Source organism: Dendrobates tinctorius, unplaced genomic scaffold, assembly GCF_039654945.1.
Source record: "Dendrobates tinctorius isolate UK_male_01 unplaced genomic scaffold, ASM3965494v1 ptg000084l, whole genome shotgun sequence".
Taxonomy (NCBI): Eukaryota; Metazoa; Chordata; class Amphibia; order Anura; family Dendrobatidae; genus Dendrobates; species Dendrobates tinctorius.
In genome coordinates, this window is record NW_027361752.1 from 21,567,872 (window position 1) to 21,588,212 (window position 20,341).

General features: G+C 43.4%; 1 protein-coding gene and 1 long non-coding RNA gene across 4 annotated transcripts in view; one reads left to right on the forward strand and one right to left on the reverse strand.

Moving 5' to 3' along the window:
- LOC141097361 (uncharacterized) overlaps positions 1 to 20,341 on the forward strand; it is a 170,789-nt gene that overhangs the window by 21,058 nt on the left and 129,390 nt on the right. The window lies entirely within an intron of this gene.
- Positions 1 to 20,341, reverse strand: part of SAMSN1 (SAM domain, SH3 domain and nuclear localization signals 1) — a 163,987-nt gene that overhangs the window by 17,177 nt on the left and 126,469 nt on the right. For both annotated transcript variants that reach the window (XM_073584472.1, XM_073584473.1), the window contains 3 exons: positions 17,407 to 17,478; positions 11,093 to 11,248; positions 181 to 316 (listed from right to left, as the gene is read on the reverse strand). In XM_073584472.1, coding sequence (XP_073440573.1) covers positions 181 to 316; positions 11,093 to 11,248; positions 17,407 to 17,478 — 364 coding nt within the window. The remainder of the gene's footprint in view (positions 1 to 180; positions 317 to 11,092; positions 11,249 to 17,406; positions 17,479 to 20,341) is intronic.

Here is a 20,341-nt window from a genome sequence, read left to right on the forward strand (position 1 = left end):
CCATAGCTGCTTCTTATGTCTATTGCAGCGGGTTTCATTATGGCATTTTCTCACTAGTAGCACGGCATCCTTATTGTGGTCAATTTACAACTGAAAAATGACTTAAATCCACAATTTTCACACACAAAAAAAGATCTTATTCTTTATGTCCCCATTTAAGAACTTTTTATGGGCACTTACTGGATGAACTTTGACCACTGTTGAGACTATAAAGACTTTCAACTGATTCACTGGCTCTCAGAGTGACTTTTTCTGCAGCGAGTACTCCTGTAGGGTCGCTGTCTCGGTAAGAAAATGTCCCTTCAACATCTTCACTCTAAATATAAAAGAAATAAAGTGATAAGTAATAAAATGGAAGTTCACATTTTTATTTTCTAGTTTTGTAACCTTTATTATGTCTATAAAGTTTACAAGGTTGAATATGGTATAGTAAAAAACACAGAAACAAGGTAAATACATGAATCATTTACACTGTATATCCAAGAAAGAAGAGTGATATTCTTCGTTTAAAGGGGTTTTCTAGGTATGCCCTTAAGGGGTATAAGATACTACTACTCAATGCGGTTGTCCACTACTTGCACACCCCTTTCTAAACACCTATACTCACCTTCAGTGCTGGCTCCATTCCAGTGGTGTCGGCACTGGATCTTCCTGCGGCTAATCGGTGCTGGCTTCACTCTACCCATCTGGAGGAAGTGAGGGAGCAGCTGTAGCTCTAACTTAATCTGAATGTATGATTTGTCAAAAGGATGGAAGACTGGAACCAGCGATGATTGGCTGCAGGGATTGTGTGACACAACAATGTCAGGCAAGCCACAAAGAGCCAGCGCGCAACGATGCCAGCACCAGAGGTGAGTTTAGATGTTATTATTTTACCAGAGAAGGGGGGGACATAGTGATTCAGAAAGGGTTGTCTGAGTAGTGGAGTTTTTTTTTTTCTATTTCCCCATTTGTAAGTTTTCTTTCGTTTTTTTAGAAAACCACTGTCCCCAGGCACAGTTTATTTATCTTTACACAAACCGAGCTTTATTCACCCACCACAGGTCCAGTGCCGAGTCTTCACCACTGCTCCCAAAGTCTGTTATTATTTGCAGCGCTGCAGCCAATCACTGAGCTCAGCGGTTCTGACCAGGGAGACCTCTCAAGCCACTCACATCATGTTTATTTACAATACCCTATCCTTTTATTTTCTTTACTCCACTGAAAACACATGTATGCTCGCCTGAACTCAATGGGCATTGTAAGGTTGGAGAGCTAGCTGTCGGCCCACAGCTCTCTCTCTCCAGACTCCTCCATACACATACATGATTAGTCTGTAGAAATGGCCATCAGCTGTCTCAAAAAGCATAGCACAGAGAGCTAAGGTCTATGGCGACCTTTGCGATAAGCCATCAATTTGTGAGCAGTGGTGTGACCTAGAGTTGAGCGAAACGGGTCGAAAAAATTCAAAAGTCGCCGACTTTCGCCAAAGTCGGGTTTCATGAAACGAAACCCGACCTTAGCGTGAGGTCGGCCACGAGGTCGGCGACCATCGAAAGTCGCCTTTCCAAAGATGCTTTTGCGCCGTTTTTCAGCCAATCAGGAAGAACGGACACTGTGGGCAACGTGATGACATAGGCAGCGGTTACCACCATGTTTGTGAAGGGCATGCAAGTGATTGGCTTGCTTTGTGTGGCGTCACAGGGGGTATAAAAGGGCGTGCACGCCGACCGCCATGTTACTTATGCTGATCTCAGAATAGGGAGAGCTGCTGCTGATTCTGTAGGGAGAGCGTTAGGCAGGCAAGAAGATACCAAAAACTACTTCTGCTGCTAGCGATTTTGCCTGTACAACACACCAGGTACTGTGCAGTGCAAGGGGAGGCTATATTTCGGTGCATCAGCTCTGTTGGTTATTAGGCTGCCTTTTAAGGCTCCCTGATAGCTACATTGCTGTTTTCACACTGCTGAGCAAACTGCTTTTTTCAAAGCAGTCAAAATTTTATTGTTTTGTCCTGGTGAGTTACTGAGCGTTCATTTTTTTTCACACACCGTATACAGCGGTGTACGCTCCTCACACAGTACCGTGTACCGGCTGTTATCACGGCCAAATTGAAGCTATCTACGTGTGTGACTCTGTAAGGAAAAGTCGAGGAGTTTGTCCGTTCTTACAGACCTACACCTTATAGTTATGTCCGTTTTTCAAACAGTTTAGTATATTTGCTGTTTGATTACATTCAAAACTAGAGAGAGACAGCGTGTGTCAGTCCGTATTCAAAAACACGGAGCTTGACAATTTTACATACACCATACAGCGGTGTACATGCACGCTCCTCTCTCAGTACCGTGTAACGGCTGTTATCACGGCCAAATTGAAGCTATCTACATGTGTGACTCTGTAAGGAAAAGTCGAGGAGATTGTCCGTTCTTACAGACCTACACTCTAGGGAGATTCCAATTCTGCCCAATTCTATACACTCACTGGCCACTTTATTAGGTACACCTGTCCAACTGTGTGTTAAGACTTAATTTCTAATCAGCCAATCACATGGCGGCAACTCAGTGCATTTAGGCATGTAGACATGGTCAAGACAATCTCCTGCAGTTCAAACCGAGCATCAGTATGGGGAAGAAAGGTGATTTGAGTGCCTTTGAACGTGGCATGATTGTTGGTGCCAGAAGGGCTGGTCTGAGAATTTCAGAAACTGCTGATCTACTGGGATTTTCACGCACAACCATCTCTAGGGTTTACAGAGAATGGTCCGAAAAAGAAAAAAAATCCAGTGAGCGGCAGTTCTGTGGCCGGAAATGCCATGTTGATGCCAGAGGTCAGAGGAGAATGGGCAGACTGGTTCGAGCTGATAGAAAGGCAACAGTGACTCAAATTGCCACCCGTTACAACCAAGGTAGGCAGAAGAGCATCTCTGAACGCACAGTGCGTCGAACTTTGAGGCAGATGGGCTACAGCAGCAGAAGACCACACTGGGTACCACTCCTCTCAGCTAAGAACAGGAAACTGAGGCTACAATTTGCACAAGCTCATCGAAATTGGACAGTAGAAGATTGGAAAAACGTTGCCTGGTCTGATGAGTCTCGATTTCTGCTGCGACATTCGGATGGTAGGGTCAGAATTTGGCGTAAACAACATGAAAGCATGGATCCATCCTGCCTTGTATCAACTGTTCAGGCTGGTGGTGGTGGTGTCATGGTGTGGGGAATTTTTTCTGGGCACTCTTTGGGCCCCTTGGTACCAATTGAGCATCGTTGCAACGCCACAGCCTACCTGAGTATTGTTGCTGACCATGTCCATCCCTTTATGACCACAATGTACCCAACATCTGATGGCTACTTTCAGCAGGATAATGCACCATGTCATAAAGCTCGAATCATCTCAGATTGGTTTCTTGAACATGACAATGAGTTTACTGTACTCAAATGGCCTCCTCAGTCACCAGATCTCAATCCAATAGAGCATCTTTGGGATGTGGTGGAACGGGAGATTCGCATCAGGGATGTGCAGCCGACAAATCTGCGCCAACTGTGTGATGCCATCATGTCAATATGGTCCAAAATCTCTGAGGAATGCTTCCAGCACCTTGTTGAATCTCTGCCACGAAGAATTGAGGCAGTTCTGAAGGCAAAAGGGGGTCCAACCCCTTACTAGCATGGTGTACCTAATAAAGTGGCCAGTGAGTGTATATACCTTGTAGTTAGTCATACACTAGGCAATTTCTGCCTGTCACATTGCGGTGTAATCTGTCTTGGGCCTGAGACAATAGTTCATCGTCCTCCAATCTACAGTGAGATTCAAATTCTCACCAATACTCTATACAGCTTCTGCCTTCTCATACACTTGCCAATTTCTGCCTGTCACATAGCGGTGTAATCTATACTGGGCCTGAGACAATAGTTCAGTGTCCTCCAATCTACATTGAGATTAAAATTCTCACCAATACTCTATACAGCTTTTGCCTTCTCATACACCAGCCAATTTCTGCCTGTCACATTGCGGTGTAATCTATACTGGGCCTGAGTCAATAGTTCCGCGTCCTCCAATCTACATTGAGATTCAAATTCTCACCAATACTCTATACAGCTTCTGCCTTCTCATACACCAGCCAATTTCTGCCTGTCACATTGCGGTGTAATCTATACTGGGCCTGAGACAATAGTTCAGCATCCTCCAATCTACATTGAGATTAAAATTCTCACTAATACTCTATACAGCTTTTGCCTTCTCATACAGCAGCCAATTTCTGCCTGTCACATTGCGGTGTAATCTATACTGGGTCTGAGACAATAGTTCAGCGTCCTCCAATCTACATTGAGTTTCAAATTCTCACCAATACTCTATACAGCTTTTGCCTTCTCATACACCAGCCAATTTCTGCCTGTCACATAGCGGTGTAATCTATACTGGGCCTGGGACAATAGTTCAGCGTCTTCCAGTCTACAGTGAGATTCAAATTCTCACCAATACTCTATAGACCCTTTACCTTGTTTTACAGTACCATATAGCTGTTGTTATTTTGGGTACCTTTTTCAAAAAAATGAAGAAGTATGGTGGAAGAGGCCGTGGAAGTGGGCGGGGGTTGCCAGCTGGTAATGATGGTGTTGGTGGTGCATCTGCTGGTAGTGGCAAAAGCACAATAGCAGCTAAGGCAGGAGGTGTTGAGCCTGCGTCATGGTCTGGCTCTGGAACGCCTGGAAGGCTACCTTTTCTGGGAGTAGGTTAACCGCTTTTAAAGGCGGAGCATGAGGAACTGGTTTTGGCTTACATTGCCGAAACAGACGAATTTCTTCTGAAATTTCAAAAAATGCAAGCACTGAGTCGTCAAGTGCTGGCTCCTGGTCAGGAAGAACCCCTTTCCTTGTGTCCTTCACCCCCACCAAAAGTGAATGATGCAGCAGGCCACACTTCACATTAGTCCATGTAGCTCTTTCTATCATACCATGCCTGGGTTATCAAGTCAAGTCGTGAATTCCCAAGTCCAAGATGAATCAGACATGGAGTGTGGGTGGCCAGCCAGGGCAGTGGGGTTAATTGGTACTGGGCCGGTGTCTCACAGGGATGTGTCACGGTGGTGGTGACCCGTTCCGTGTCCCTGGGCGTCCATGCAAAGGGGTGAATTACGTTTATAGGTGAATGATATATGACGCCACCTGTCGTTTCTGATTAGATTGATCAGCGCTGCAGTGTCGCTTCTCTGGGACAGATGTTGTGGTGCAGCTAAGATGTAGAAGCCCTGCACAGGTAGGGACGTAGTTGCAGGGAAGATGAAAGAGTTGGTAGATGGTGTGCAGTGCAGGATGTAGCAGAGCCGTGCGCCAGGCGCAGGAGAAAGATGACAGACACAGATATGCAGTTCCTTTACCTGTACTTGGTAAGTGCCGTCCAGGACCAAGAGTACAGATGGAGAAGGAGTTGGTCAGCCTGGAAGCCAATTTGGAATTCTCTCTCTGCAGATAGGTAGTGTGGCCTCCGTTCTAGCGCTTATCTGAGGTATTTGCAGTGCTGAGTTCAATGAAGTTCCCCCTGTTGACTCTTTTGGAACTTTCTCGTATGGCAGGCAGCCGTAGCCTTTTACTTCTGGCTCCCACACGTCGATGCTGGGTCCTCCGAGCCTTAGTTGGGTACAGGGCATTTACAACTGGTACTTCCTCCGGTTTCGGCTGCAGGAACGTCAGTGTCCCTACAAACTCGGAGACCGGAATCCGGACCATGCGCTCCAGCTAGGAGTGAGCCTTAACTCTGCCCAGCCACCAGCTCCCCTTCTCACGTCCACACACTTCCCCTTCCCTGCACAGAGTGCCCTAACTTACCTCCTCCCGACCACAGAGAGCAGCTCCTCAGCAGTCAGGTTCAGAGATCTCCCTGCTGGCCTGGAGTGGGAAATGTGTTGTGTGTTGGTTGAACTGCTAGAGAGATCCTTCGTTGCTCCCAAGCATGACATCACACTCCCTAGGAGGAAGGTAATGCTACTGTGGCGACCGTACTCCTGGGGACGCCACAAGTGCACTGATGCCCAGCCACTGCTAGATGATTCTGCTTGTCCATTGACCCAGACTACTACATTCCCCTCACACTCTACACAGCCAGAATGTGACCCTCTGGAAACTCAGGTTCCCCTTCCCGCATACTATACCACCTTACAAGGTGACAAAGAGGAAGTTGCAAATGAAAGTGCAGGTTCCTTGAGCAGGTGGGGGGCATACTCATGGGCGATGGCACTGGCACAGGGTCCCTCATAGTAGAATCATAGAATCGTAGAGTTGGAAGGGACCTCCTGTGCCATCTGGTCCAACCCCCTGCTCAAAGCAGGATTCGCTAAATCATCCCAGTCAGATGTCTGTCCAGCCTCTGTTTGAAGACTTCCATTGAAGGAGAACTCACCACTTCTCGTGGCAGCCTGTTCCACTCATTGATCACTCTAACTGTCAAAAAGTTTTTTCTAATATCTAATCTGTGTCTCCTCCCATTCAGTTTCATCCCATTGCTTCTAGTCTTTCCTTGTGCAAATGAGAATAAAGTTGATCCTTCTACAATGTGACAGCCCTTTAGATATTTGTAGACAGCTATTAAGTCTCCTCTCAGTCTTCTCTTTTGCAAACTAAACATTCCCAAATCCTGCAACCTTTCCTCATAAGACAGGGTTTGCAGACCGGTCACCATTCTGGTCGCTCTTTTCTGAACTTGCTCCAGTTTGTTGATGTCTTTTTTAAAATGTGGTGCCCAAAACTGGACACAATATTCCAGATGAGGTCTGACCAAAGAGGAGTAGAGGGAAATAATGACTTCACGTGATCTAGACTGTATGCTTCTGTTAATACATCCTAGAATTGCATTTGCCTTTTTTGCTGCTGCATCACACTGTTGACTCATATTCAGTCTGTGATCTATTAGTATACCCAAGTCTTTTTCACATGTGCTGTCACTTAGCCCTATTCCTCCCATTCTATATATGCTTTTTCCATTTTTATTGCCCAGATGTAGTACTTTGCATTTCTCCCTGTTAAAAACCATTCTGTTAGTTGCTGCCCACTTCTCCAGTTGATTTAAATCTTTTTGAATCCTCTCTCTCTCTTCTCTAGTATTAGCTATCCCTCCTAGCTTTGTGTCATCAGCAAATTTAATCAGTTTACCCTCAATTCCTTCATCTAAATCGTTGATAAAGATGTTGAACAATACAGGGCCCAGGACAGAGCCCTGTGGTACCCCACTTGAGACATTCTTCCAACTGGATGTGCAGCCATTTACGACCACTCTTTGGGTCCGATCACTAAGCCAGTTATGAATCCACCTAACAGTTGCCTTGTCCATTCCATACTTAATCATTTTTTCAATAAGGATTGTATGAGAGACTTTGTCAAATGCTTTGCTGAAGTCAAGATATACTATATCTACAGCATTTCCTTGATCCACCCAATCAGTGATACCGTCATAGAAGGAAATTAAGTTAGTCTGACATGACTTATTAGTTACAAACCCATGCTGACTCTGTTTAATCACTTCATTCTTATCCAGGTATTGACATACATGTTGTTTAATAATTTGTTCAAAGATCTTTCCTGGTATAGAAGTCAGACTCACCGGCCTATAGTTACCTGGGTCCACCTTCTTACCCTTTTTGAAGATAGGAACAACATTTGCTCTTCTCCAGTCTTCTGGCACTTCTCCTGTTCTCCAAGAATTTTCAAAGATTATAGAGAGGGGTTCAAAAATTTCTTCTGCTATCTCCTTCAGTACTCTGGGGTGTAATTCATCTGGACCTGGAGACTTGAATTCATTTAGGCTAGCTAAGTGTTTCCTCACTATCTTTCTGTTTATAGATATCCTGGATTCTTCTATTCCCTTAATAGGACAGTGAATAACAGTTGATGTTACATTTCCTTTCCGAGAGAAAACAGATGCAAAATAGGAATTTAAAAGTTCAGCCTTCTCAACATCCTGTCTTACCAATTCATCATTTTCATCCTGTAAAAATCCTATAGCATCTTTGACTTTTCTTTTACTTTTGACATATCCCCAAAATCCTTTATTATTGCTTTTGACATCTCTTGCAAGCCTCAATTCATTTTCAGCTTTAGCTAATCTGATTTGTGCCCTGCAGGTTCTGCAGACAGCATTATATTCTTCTTTAGATATGCCTCCCTCTTTCCATTTTATAAACATTTTTTTCTTCCTTTTTAGCATGTGCTTAAGTTCTGTGTTCATCCATCCTGGTTTCCTTAACTGCTTCCTATTCTTCCCTCTTTTCGGAATTGTTAACAACTGTGCTTTGAGAATTTCATTTTTCAAGATTTCCCATCCTTCCTGGACATTTTTGTCTTTAAGGATATCCAGCCATTGGATCCCTCCAATTCTCTTTCTGAATCCCTTAAAATCTGCCTTTCTGAAATCTAACCTTGACGTCTGAGTCTTCACAGGTCTTCCGCCTCTAGTTATCCAAAATTCTAAAATAGCATGGTCGCTACCTCCTAGGGTCCCAGCCACTTTTACCTCCTCAACCATTTCCTCCCTGTTTATAAGGATTAGATCCAAGGTAGCAGTTCCCCTTGTTTTCTCCCTTACCTTTTGGAAGATAAAGTTGTCAGCAAGAGAGGATAAGAATTTCCTTGACCTGTTAGTTTTGCCTGAGAGAGATTCCCAACAAATGTCTGGATAGTTGAAATCTCCCATGACAACTATGTCATATTTTTTGGAGAACTTGGCCATTTGATGCATAAAGAGTTCATCCATAGCTTCAGCTTGCACAGGCGGCCTGTAGTAAATGCCTACAATGGTGTCCTTTCCATTGTTCTGTCCTTGTATTCTTACCCAAACTGTTTCCACAGAACTCCCAGTCTCTGAAGCTTCAATCTCTGTGCAGATATACGCGTTTCGAACATACAATGCGACACCCCCTCCTCGTTTATCAAGTCTGTTTCTTGCAAATAAGTTGTATCCTTCTAGTCTTGTATTCCAATCATGTGTATTGTCCCACCAAGTTTCAGTGATTCCAATGACATCATATTTCTTTTCCTGTGTTAGTAGTTCCAATTCTCCTTGTTTGTTGCCCATGCTTTGTGCATTAGTATAGAAACATTTTAGTTTGTGATTGGTTTCTCTTTCTCCAATATTTTTATTAATTAGATTCTTTCGTCTTTGTTCTTCCTTTCCACTTCTAATAGCAGAGTTCTCAATAGCATTTGTCAGGTGTATGGCTTTTTCTGGTCTTTTGCTTCCCTTCCCATGTTGTTCTAGTTTAAAGCTCTCCTTACAAGTGTAGCAAGGCGACTTCCAAATACATGCTTACCAGTCTTCGTAAGGTGCACCCCATCTCTAGCAAGTAGTCCATCGTATAAGTAGTTCACTCCGTGATCCAGAAATCCAAATCGTTGCTGACGGCACCATCGACGTAGCCAGTTGTTCACCTGCAGAATCTTATTCCACCTCCTTGTTCCATGGCCATCCACTGGGAGGATGGAAGAGAAGACCACCTGCGCTCCCAGTTCTTTCACTTTCTTGCCTAAGTCTTCAAAGTCTCTGCAGATGGTTTCCAGGTCGTTTCTTGCAGTGTCATTTGTCCCCACATGTAGTAGCAGGAATGGGTAGTCATCTGTAGGTCTGAAGAGTCCTGATATCCTGTCAGACACATCTTTAATTTTTGCACCTGGAAGACAACACATTTCTCTTGAAGTTATATCCGGTATGCAAAAGTGTCTCTGCCGGTGGGAGGGGCCCACACCCCCACCCCCACCCCCACCCGCTGGGAGGGGCCCACCCCCACCCGCCGTCAGACACACCGCCACACACCGCCGTACTATGAGGGGCCCTGTGCCAGTGCCGTCGCCAACGAGTGGGCCCCCCTGCTTGCTCCGGATCACAGCACTTGCAACGTTGAAATACTTACCTCTCCCTGCTCCATCGCCATGACGTCTTCCGCGTGTCCTGACAGTGATATTCTGATCAGAGAGCGCAATGACATCACGTCTGTACGCCCTCTGCCTAAACAGCCAAGTGCAGTGAGATGGAAGATGGGGACGAGGAGGAGTCCAGACTAGTACAGGGATTCCATAGCGAGGAGACTTATTTGTTTTCAGTGTTAGGACAGCAATTTTTGGCGAGCACTATACTCTGGAGAATGATATATGGGGCCCACCATACACTGGAGCATTCCAAAGGTGGACATCAGACACTGGAGCATCTATGGGGCCCATTATACACTGGAGCATTAGAAATGGGGCCCATTATATATGGAGCATTATTTGGGCCCATAAGACAGTGGAGCTTCATCCATGGGGACCAACATATACTGTAGCATTATGTGGAGCTCATCATATACTGTTTCAAACATATGGGACCAATGATTCTGTATGGAGAAATATATGGGCCTCATTACTCAGTATAGTGCACTATGAGGTGCCCATAATACGGTATGGAGTAAGATACTGTCCGTTTTTGGAGCTATTGGAGAATTTAAAATGGATATCAGTCATGAGATGTAAAAAGTGAAGTACTTTTCATTGTACTATACCGCTATTTCTCTGCCGTATCGGAGCAGCATGAGTTGTGGTATGTGTTAAAGGGGCGCTCTTTGGCCCAGGGCACATGAAAACCTGCAGCCAGCCCTACCCCTCCACAACTTTAGCCAAATAACCCCCAGTTTTCAGTGCGTAACTATTATTATGAAGTAAATTAAGGTTGACAAGCTTCAGTAATAAGAATTGATGTTTTTGCCATTCAAATGGGCACTGTAGGTGTGTTTCCTGTCCTCCACTCCCTGCCGACTTTGCTTCCCCATTGACTTGCATTGGGTTTCGTGTTTCAGTCGGCCTTCGACTTTCCACGATAATTGGCCGATTTCGTTCGACCCGACTTTTGAGAAAGTCGGGTTTCATGAAACCCGACTCGACCCGAAAAAAGGCAAAGTCGCTCATCTCTAGTGTGACCCCCTACAACCACAAACTAACCAGCAGAACGCAGAGACCCCAGTCTCTGAGGTGTCAAGGACAGTGTAAGCCCCGAAACATGAATTGCAGGAAAATTAGTGTCTGTAAATATATTTTTTACATTTTTTGTACTTTTTACTTTAAATATTGATAAATCATCACAATATGAATCCATTCCATACCTCAGAAAGAGCTTTAATATACTTTTTCCCCATCTTCTTCCTCATGGTCAGTGATATGGCTTTCATTTTCTTACTTATACTTCCAGCATTGTTTGACGCTTTGTCGCCATCTGTGACTCCTCCTCCGGCTTCAAAAACACCTTCGGTATCACCCATCTGTTTATGTGAAGAATACAGGTCACATATAGCCTTTTCACCACTAGACTGAAATCTATGGTAAAAATTTTACTATTTTACATATGAGCACTCTGCTCAGCTTCTCCTCTATACCATGAAGTCCTCAGATCGGACTAGAGGTACAAGGTGACAGGTTTGTTGGAAAACATTCAATATACCCTGCATTTTATTCATTTAAATCCCTGATGTTTATATGCATAAGAGTCCAGTGGGCAGTCCTACTAGTGACTGACAGCTCTGACATCAGTCCAGTGGGCGGTCCTAGTAGTAACTGACAGCTCTGACATATCCGTCCAGTGGGCGGTCCTAGTAGTAACTGACAGCTCTGACGTGGGCCTACTAGTGACTGACAGCTCTGACATATGAGCCCAGTGGGTGGTCCTACTAGTGACTGACAGCTCTGACATGAGTCTAATGGGCGGTCCAACTAGTGGCTGACAGCTCTGACATGAGTCTAGTGGGCGGTCCTACTAGTGACTGACAGCTCTGACATATGATTCCAGTGGGCGGTCCTAGTGACTGACAGCTCTGACATCAGTCCAGTGGGCGGTCCTAGTAGTATCTGACAGCTCTGACATATCCGTCCAGTGGGCGGTCCTAGTAGTAACTGACAGCTCTGACGTGGGCCTACTAGTGACTGACAGCTCTGACATATGAGCCCAGTGGGCGGTCCTACTAGTGGCTGACAGCTCTGACATGAGTCTAATGGGCGGTCCAACTAGTGGCTGACAGCTCTGACATGAGTCTAGTGGGCGGTCCTACTAGTGACTGACAGCTCTGACATATGAGCCCAGTGGGCGGTCCTACTAGTGACTGACAGCTCTGACATATGATTCCAGTGGGCGGTCTTACTTGTAACTGACAGCTCTGACATGAGTTTAGTGGACGGTCCTACTAGTGACTGACCGTTATCTCTGCATGCGGCACAGTCATACAGGGAAGACTAAAGGGCAAAGCTGGACTCTCCATCGGCAAATCTGGCTAAGGCAGTGAGCCACTACAGCCTGGAAAACTTCTAACAATATCAATGTCCTCAGAACAAATCCTAATGGTGTATATATTTCACACCATTTGGATCAGGCTCCGTTTGCCGGTTCCAGCAGTTGTCACATGCTTACCAGTATGTGACTTGGCTACTTGCAGTCACATGCCGACTAGACTATAACATTGAGTGGGAGCGGCTGAGACTTTAGTCGGCACTTGGCCACGAGTGTGTAAATCACATACCTGTGATCACATGACAACTTCTGGAACTGACAAGAGGAGTGCAAGGCTAATGGTATACATATATATTACACACTGTTAACATTTGGTAGGCTGCATTACTACTTGCTGAAACTTTACAACCCCTGTAATGATTAGTATAATGCCGTTATTCTGTCACTATGCGTTGGCATTATGTAGTCATGGTGTAGCGGTATTATTTGATCTTCTATAGCAGTATTATTGGTAAAATTGGTCTTGTAGTAAATCTTGATTTTCTCCAGGCAGGATAATACAGTTGTGGCCAAAAGTATTGACACCTCTGCAGTTCTGTCAGATAATACTCAGTTTCTTCCTGAAAATGATTGAAAACACAAATTCTTTGGTATTATTATCTTCATTTAATTTTTCTTAAATGAAAAAACACAAAAGAGAATGAAGCAAAAAGCAAAACATTGATCATTTCACACAAAACTCCAAAAATGGGCCAGACAAAAGTATTGGCACCCTCAGCCTAATACTTGGTTGCACAACCTTTAGCCAAAATAACTGCGACCAACCGCTTCCGGTAACCATCAATGAGTTTCTTACAATGCTCTGCTGGAATTTTAGACCATTCTTCTTTGGCAAACGGCTCCAGGTCCCTGTTATTTGAAGGGTGCCTTCTCCAAACTGCCATTTTTAGATCTCTCCACAGGTGGGATTCAGGTCTGGACTCATTGCTGGCCACCTTAGAAGTCTCCAGTGCTTTCTCTCAAACCATTTTCTAGTGCTTTTTGAAGTGTGTTTTGGGTCATTGTCCTGCTGGAAGACCCATGACCTCTGAGGGAGACCCAGCTTTCTCACACTGGGCCCTACATTATGCTGCAAAATTTGTCTCCTGACTTCATAATGCCATGCACACGGTCAAGCAGTCCAGTGCCAGAGGCAGCAAAGCAACCCCAAAACATCAGGGAACCTCCACCATGTTTGACTGTAGGGACCATGTTTTTTTCTTTGAATGTCTCTTTTTTTTCTCCTGTAAACTCTATGTTGATGCCTTTGCCCAAAAAGCTCTACTTTTGCCTCATCTGACCAGAGAACATTCTTCCAAAACGTTTTAGGCTTTTTCAGGTAAGTTTTGGCAAACTCCAGCCTGGCTTTTTTATGTCTCGGGGTAAGAAGTGGGGTCTTCCTGGGTCTCCTACCATACAGTCCATTTTCATTCAGACGCTGACGGATAGTACGGGTTGACACTGTTGTACCCTCGGACTACAGGGCAGCTTGAACTTGCTTGGATGTTAGTCGAGGTTCTTTATCCAACATCCGCACAATCTTGCGTTGAAATCTCTTGTCAATTTTTCTTTTCGGTCCACATCTAGGGAGGTTAGCCACAGTGCCATGGGCTTTAAGCTTCTTGATGACACTGCACACGGTAGACACAGGAACATTCAGGTCTTTGGAGATGGACTTGTAGCCTTGAGATTGCTCATGCTTCCTCACAATTTGGTTTCTCAAGTCCTCAGACAGTTCTTTGGTCTTCTTTCTTTTCTCCATGCTCAATGTGGTACACACAAGGACACAGGACAGAGGTTGAGTCAAGTTTAATCCATGTCAACTGGCCGCAAGTGTGATTTAGTTATTGCCAACACCTGTTAGGTGCCACAGGTAAGTTACAGGTGCAGTTAATTACACACATTAGAGAAGCATCACATGATTTTTCGAACAGTGCCAATACTTTTGTCCACCCTCTTTTTTATGTTTGGTGTGGAATTATATCCAATTTGGCTTTAGGACAATTCTTTTTGTGTTTTTTCATTTAAGACAAATTAAATGAAGATAATAATACCAAAGAATTTGTGCTTGCAATCATTTTCAGGAAGAAACTGAGTGTTATCTGACAGAATTGCAGGGGTGTCAATACTTTTGGCCACAACTGTATATGTAACAGTAGGATTCCATCTGTAGAAGTGTGGGGAGTCAGCAGGGGCCTGTTAGCTTTCAAAAGCCAGGGCTGAATTTCAGTCCCAGTCCGACCCTGCTGGGTAGAACCGCCTACTGGACTCATGAATACAAACACCAAGGATTTTAATGAATAAAATGCACGTTTTATTGACATTTTTCCCACAAAAATGTACATCAATCTGATCAGCTCTTCCGGATCTACAACATCTACCTGCAGAACTGGAACCATTTTGAACATGACCGGTTCCCTTTAAGCTTTATCTTCAACTAAAATTTACTAATATGACTGTGTGGACAATTTATTAAGCAAGCCCCCCCATACCTTGTCCGTAACCCCTCTTGTCAGAGATGTCTGGCAAAGGCTAACTCCACTCTCCTCATTAAACACAAGATGAAATTATAAGGATACGTGAACCCGTAAGGTCAGTGTTTAACTGTGCTGAGCAGGACATCAATCCAGGAAGAGTGGGCGTGGTTATAACCGTTCTAGTCCCTGCTGCAGCACCGCCCACATGACTCTTGACATTGACTTGTGATAGTGTTAGAATATCATTTTTTCCTCTTAGTAAAACTGTTGATATCTACAGGGGCATCACTAAAAAGGATTTCACTGTAACATTATGGAATTAGTTTAATAAGGAACACACTGCTGACAGTTTCCCTCTGCTACTTAGCGAATGCATGTATTGCATTTTCCCATACATTCATTAGACTTTTTGAACATTTCTGAGATTATATGCAAACCTGTCCTGGATTTTCATGCTAGTTCTAATCAAAATAAACCACCTATCATTGTAGAGACAGATTTTTTTTTTATTTTTAAGCAAATCATAGTAAAAAAAAATCTGCAAAATAAGTAGAAACATGATATGAAAATATATTACATCTATGGGAGGATCCAAAGGGTATGTACACTTTTGCAAACATTTTTACTGCCTCAGGACACCTACATGAAGGAATGAAGCAATTTTGTAAATGGTCATGATTATAAAAAAAACAAAAAAAAATACAGTCCCACTGTTTAGTGTCTGCAGCTCCTATGCAGAGCGATGTGACTCCATGGTTACAAACAAATGAATCTTGCATGTAGTCTGTTCCTGCACATATGACTACATTTTATTTGCTCCTTTTCCAAAAGGTATGAACTGAATCCAATAGGTGCAGCCAACCTGGTGTGCTGATGGAAATTTCCCCAAAAGGAGTGTCGGCAGCGCGCAATGAGCGTGTAGAGACCAGGTGAAGGGCGCTTCCATGGCAGCAGGTGTAATCAAATAGAAAAACTACCATTAATATATGGAATAAAATGAAATCAAAGAAAATTGATTTAAAAAAACATTACGCGTTTCGCCAGTATCCAGCCTTCCTCAGGTGTCTGGACACCTGGGGATCAGGATTCCGCCGAAACGTGTTGTGTTTTTTTAAATCAATTTTCTTTTATTTCATTTTATTCCTCTGGAGCATGTTTTGTATTTTTTCTATTTGATGACATTTGCTACCACCTGGTATCTCCACTCTCAAATTAGTTTGAATAAAAGCTTTTTTTTTTCTTGTGGACTGCAACCATAGAGATACAATGGTCAGCATAGGAGCTGTAAACACAAAAAGATTTTTTTTTTTTTTTAAATTAAATGGGTTATCCATTACGGAATAACCCCTTATTAATGTGTCCGGTGAGGTGAAAAAAAATAAAGATATCTCCTGATTCAACACTTTTCCCCTATAGTCAGTGCATTAACGAGGCATCAGGAAAAAAGGGACCAATTTTTGCTCTTACTTATTCCCAATGCTTCCCTAAGTTTTCAGATTTTTTTTTTTTTAAATCCACCAAATGGTTTTAATGGTTCTTTATATTTAGTGATATTTTTTATGGTCTTTACCAAGAGGGCGTGACGCACCGGGTAACAACGCAGAGCAGCCTAAAGATACACCTCCGTGGAACTCTGTAAGCCACGCCCCATTGTAAAGACAATAAAAATTAAAAAATTAGCAATAAAAAGGTTTATATTTCTGGATTTTAGAAGAACTCAGGTGAGCAGTGGGAACGTAATAAGAACAAAAACTGGGCACTTTTGAACCCTGGCGACAAGTCCTCTATAAGACTGTATGACTAAGGCTAGTTTCACACTAGCGTTCTTGGGCGCAGCGCAGGGCCGCCGCTAAGCCCCACCCCCGGCCGCGCCCCCTCCGGTCAGTTCCTCCTCTGATCGCATGAGGCTGCATGGGATCAGCATATCCTATGTTTAGCATTGGATACGCTGATCGTGCGCTGGTGTGATTTTGCTGCCGCTGTGTCCAGCACACCAAAACGCGCTGTTGCATTTTTGTGCTCTGAGCGCAGTGCCAGCAAAATCACACCAGCGCACAATCAGCGTATCCAACGCTAAATATAGGATATGCTGATCCCATGCAGCCTCATGCGATCAGAGGAGGAACTGACCGGAGGGGGAGGGGCTTAGCGGCGACCCTGCGCTGCGCCCAAGAACGCTAGTGTGAAACTAGCCTAACAGCTTTACTTTTCATTTAGAGGCCTCAGGAATAAAATGATGGTTGCAAAAATGTACATACCCTTTACTATGTGTTGACAAAGGTGGGGCATCATCAGTGAACATAATGTCTTTTTCCACCTGCCTGTTTGCCTCATTAGAAAACATTTAGCGCGGAGTATTTTGTGTCTATTTGTCGCATCCCTACATGTTTTTTTGCAGTCATTATTGTGTTCAGGAGACAAAAATTCTCAAGAGGAGCCTCAAGGTCAGAGGAGTGAAAAAAACAGAGCACAGAAGCTCCCCACTGATCTTTTAGCGGAGCAGAAGCCCTTTCATCTCCCTTTCCTTTCATACACTGCATAAACCCCGCTAACTAGACATTGCCACAAATAGATGAAATAACACGGCACGTTATCATTTCCAAAAATCATCCTGAGATCAGATGACTCATTATTAAGACAGCAGCACAGAGCGATGCAGCGAGGAGCGGGGATGTACACAGACCTCATTTAAATCTTCTGGCTTGGAAATCGAGGGTTTCTTAAAACGATCAAAGGTCCCAAAGCTGCTGGTGCGCTGCAAACAGAGAGGACGGGAAATTAAAAAATTCTGATAATGACATAAGGAGATAATCATGCCTGACTGCGGACCTTCATCAGCCCAACCGGCCAGAACTGTTTACACAGAGCCTATATGGCGGCATACGAGTACAATACTGGCGCACCACGGTGTGGATGCCTCCATATGGGTGAATATGACATTCCTACTACACCTTTGTGCTTAGAAGATGAGGCATGCATGGATACGCAGTGGGCTTGATTGATCATTTGCATTTTTTTTTTAAGTCACTTTTGTCTTGTTTGACATTTTTGCACCAAATTCTTCAAAACGTGGTTAATGGATTTTGCAAAAAAAAGAAAAATAGAACATGTTCTATTTTTTTTATATGTTTTTTTGTGCCTAACTATAGGGGAAAAAAAGGCCACATTTGCAGGAAAAATTTTCAGCACTACATATAGACACTCCAGGGGATAACTAGAATACATTTTCGCAAAAATATAGCGGCTTTTTCAAAAGTCGCAATGGATGAATCAGCTTCAAACATCTGGAAAACAAAATCAGTGCCCACATTGGTGAACATAAGCAAAAGAAATAGTCAAATAGGGCACAAGTGCAACAATGAACTGGGCAATATGTGCCCATGTGCACAGTCTTGCCATTTGAGTAGTATAGGCTATACAGCTGTCAAGGGCACAATTAAAATTAAGGGGCCCAGCACAGCTGTCCTCTTCTATGTCCATCATTCCCATAGTATATGAATGGAGCGGTAGTGCGCATGTGCGACCATGTCACCCCACTTAATCCATACTGCAGAAGGAGGAACAGCGATAGATTGTAACTGTTAGATAATTGTGGGTCCCACCAATCACCATAAAGAAGGGCTTGTGTCCCCTTTTATCTCTGGCCTCAGACTAGAGCGGCCCGGCGCATGCGCACCATTGTGAATCTTGCAACACTTCCTGGCTGTGGGCTTGAGGCAGAGGGAGAAGAGGAAATAGAGGTACCACATTCTGATGATGGGTGGACATCTCTGGGGCGATTCCCACACCGATCTAACAGTTATCATCTATCCAGTAAATCGGTGATAACTTGTCACTTGCTCATTTATCCCAGTTGCGGTACTATAATATATATATATACACATATATATATATTCCATCCCCCACTCCCTTAAGATGGTTGGACCATCATTGTAAATACACACCTGTACTCTGTCTCTCCCCCACCTCATTGTAGATTGTAAGCTCTCACGAGCAGGGCCGTCTTATTTTGCTTTAATTATTGTATTGTTAACGTTATTACTTATGACTTGTGTTTTGAACTGTTAAACTGTAAAGCGCTGCGGAATATGCTGGCGCTATATAAAGATTCCATATATATATATATATATATGGTATATAATCAGTAGGGACTGTTCACACCTGTGTCCGGAGCCCTATTCTTCCTATGAACACGAGTGTCTAGGAGATAACTTGTGCACACGACGTCTTTTAAACTTTTTTGGTCGTTTCCTGAGCCTTTTTCTGATGGTCCTGGCCAACAGCGTTTTTTTTTTTGGAGGATTCTCCCATGGTTTTTATGAAGTTTTTTTTACTGATGCTTTCTGGTGTTTTTTTGGTGTTTTTTTTTACTCCATTGAATAATGAAGAAATCGCTAACATTGTTTTTAAGAAGAACAATGGCAGTCTACTCCAAGGCACGTCCGCTCATCTTCTGAGTATCTTTGAAACCTTTCCATTGACTTGTATTGTAGAGTACAGAGCGTCTTCCGAGCAGAAAGCACCAGAAGAATGGACATGTCACTTCTTATAACTGCTTGTCATTTTTAGAAACCTGAAATGGTTACAGGATGCTCAAATGACTGAGCAAGTTGTTTCTATATAGAAATGCATACGTTCATTCTTCTCAGCATTTTTTGAGGTTTGTCAGGCGGTCTCTACGGCGTAGTCCGCCTGAAAAAGGCATCATGTGCAAACATACTTAAGTTGGATTTCCCCTTTTAAAGTTGTTAAAAAAATCCCTCTTGATGATTATCTGCTGGAATAGTAAAAAAAAAACAAACCATGTTCCAACTAATGGACCATTGCTATGAGTGGGTTAGCACAGTAGTGAAATAACATGGAAAATGTCAGCCTTTTATAGCCAATCTGAAACTGTAATGACATTTATGGCTTTAATATTTTGCAGAAAACCAGACTTCTAAAAACTGACAATATATGTGCCAGGGGCCAGGGTGAGTCAGTCATGTGTGCACTTCCTTTTGAGATCTTCTTGATTTTCCGAACGTTATCGCATAAATGTTTTAAGAGATATGCAGTGACTCCGTACTTCGATGCACATAATTCTCTCAAAATAACATGTTTATGCTCTTAGAACACTTGCAGAACCAATATATATCCAAAGTATTGGAAATGGGTATATGAAGTCAAGCACCCAGTTTTGCGGTCTCCATACACAAACAATGGAAGTAGTATGGGTATCGGGTATTACTGAACATCTCAGTGACTTTGACGTTGGAGCTTTGAGCGTGAAAATTACATCTGCCCTAATGAACCAAAACTATAGAGGCACATCCTAGACTAAGGTACAGAACAGCTAGTCAAAACATTACGAAAACTTCCCAATCTCTTTTTTAATGCACAAATAAAAAATAAGAAAACAAGCTGCAGGTTAAACAATCCCGAATGGCAACAATTCGTTGAACACTTGTTTTTAGGCCATATATTTTCAAAGCTGGAGAACAACACCCTGCTTCACCCAAGTGCAAAAAAAAAAAATAGAATACCACACAAAAAAAATGCACAATCACAAGCCCTCTACAAAAAGCAAATGGCCCCCAAGAAATATTCCATCCACCAAGCCACAGAAAGGTCTTGGA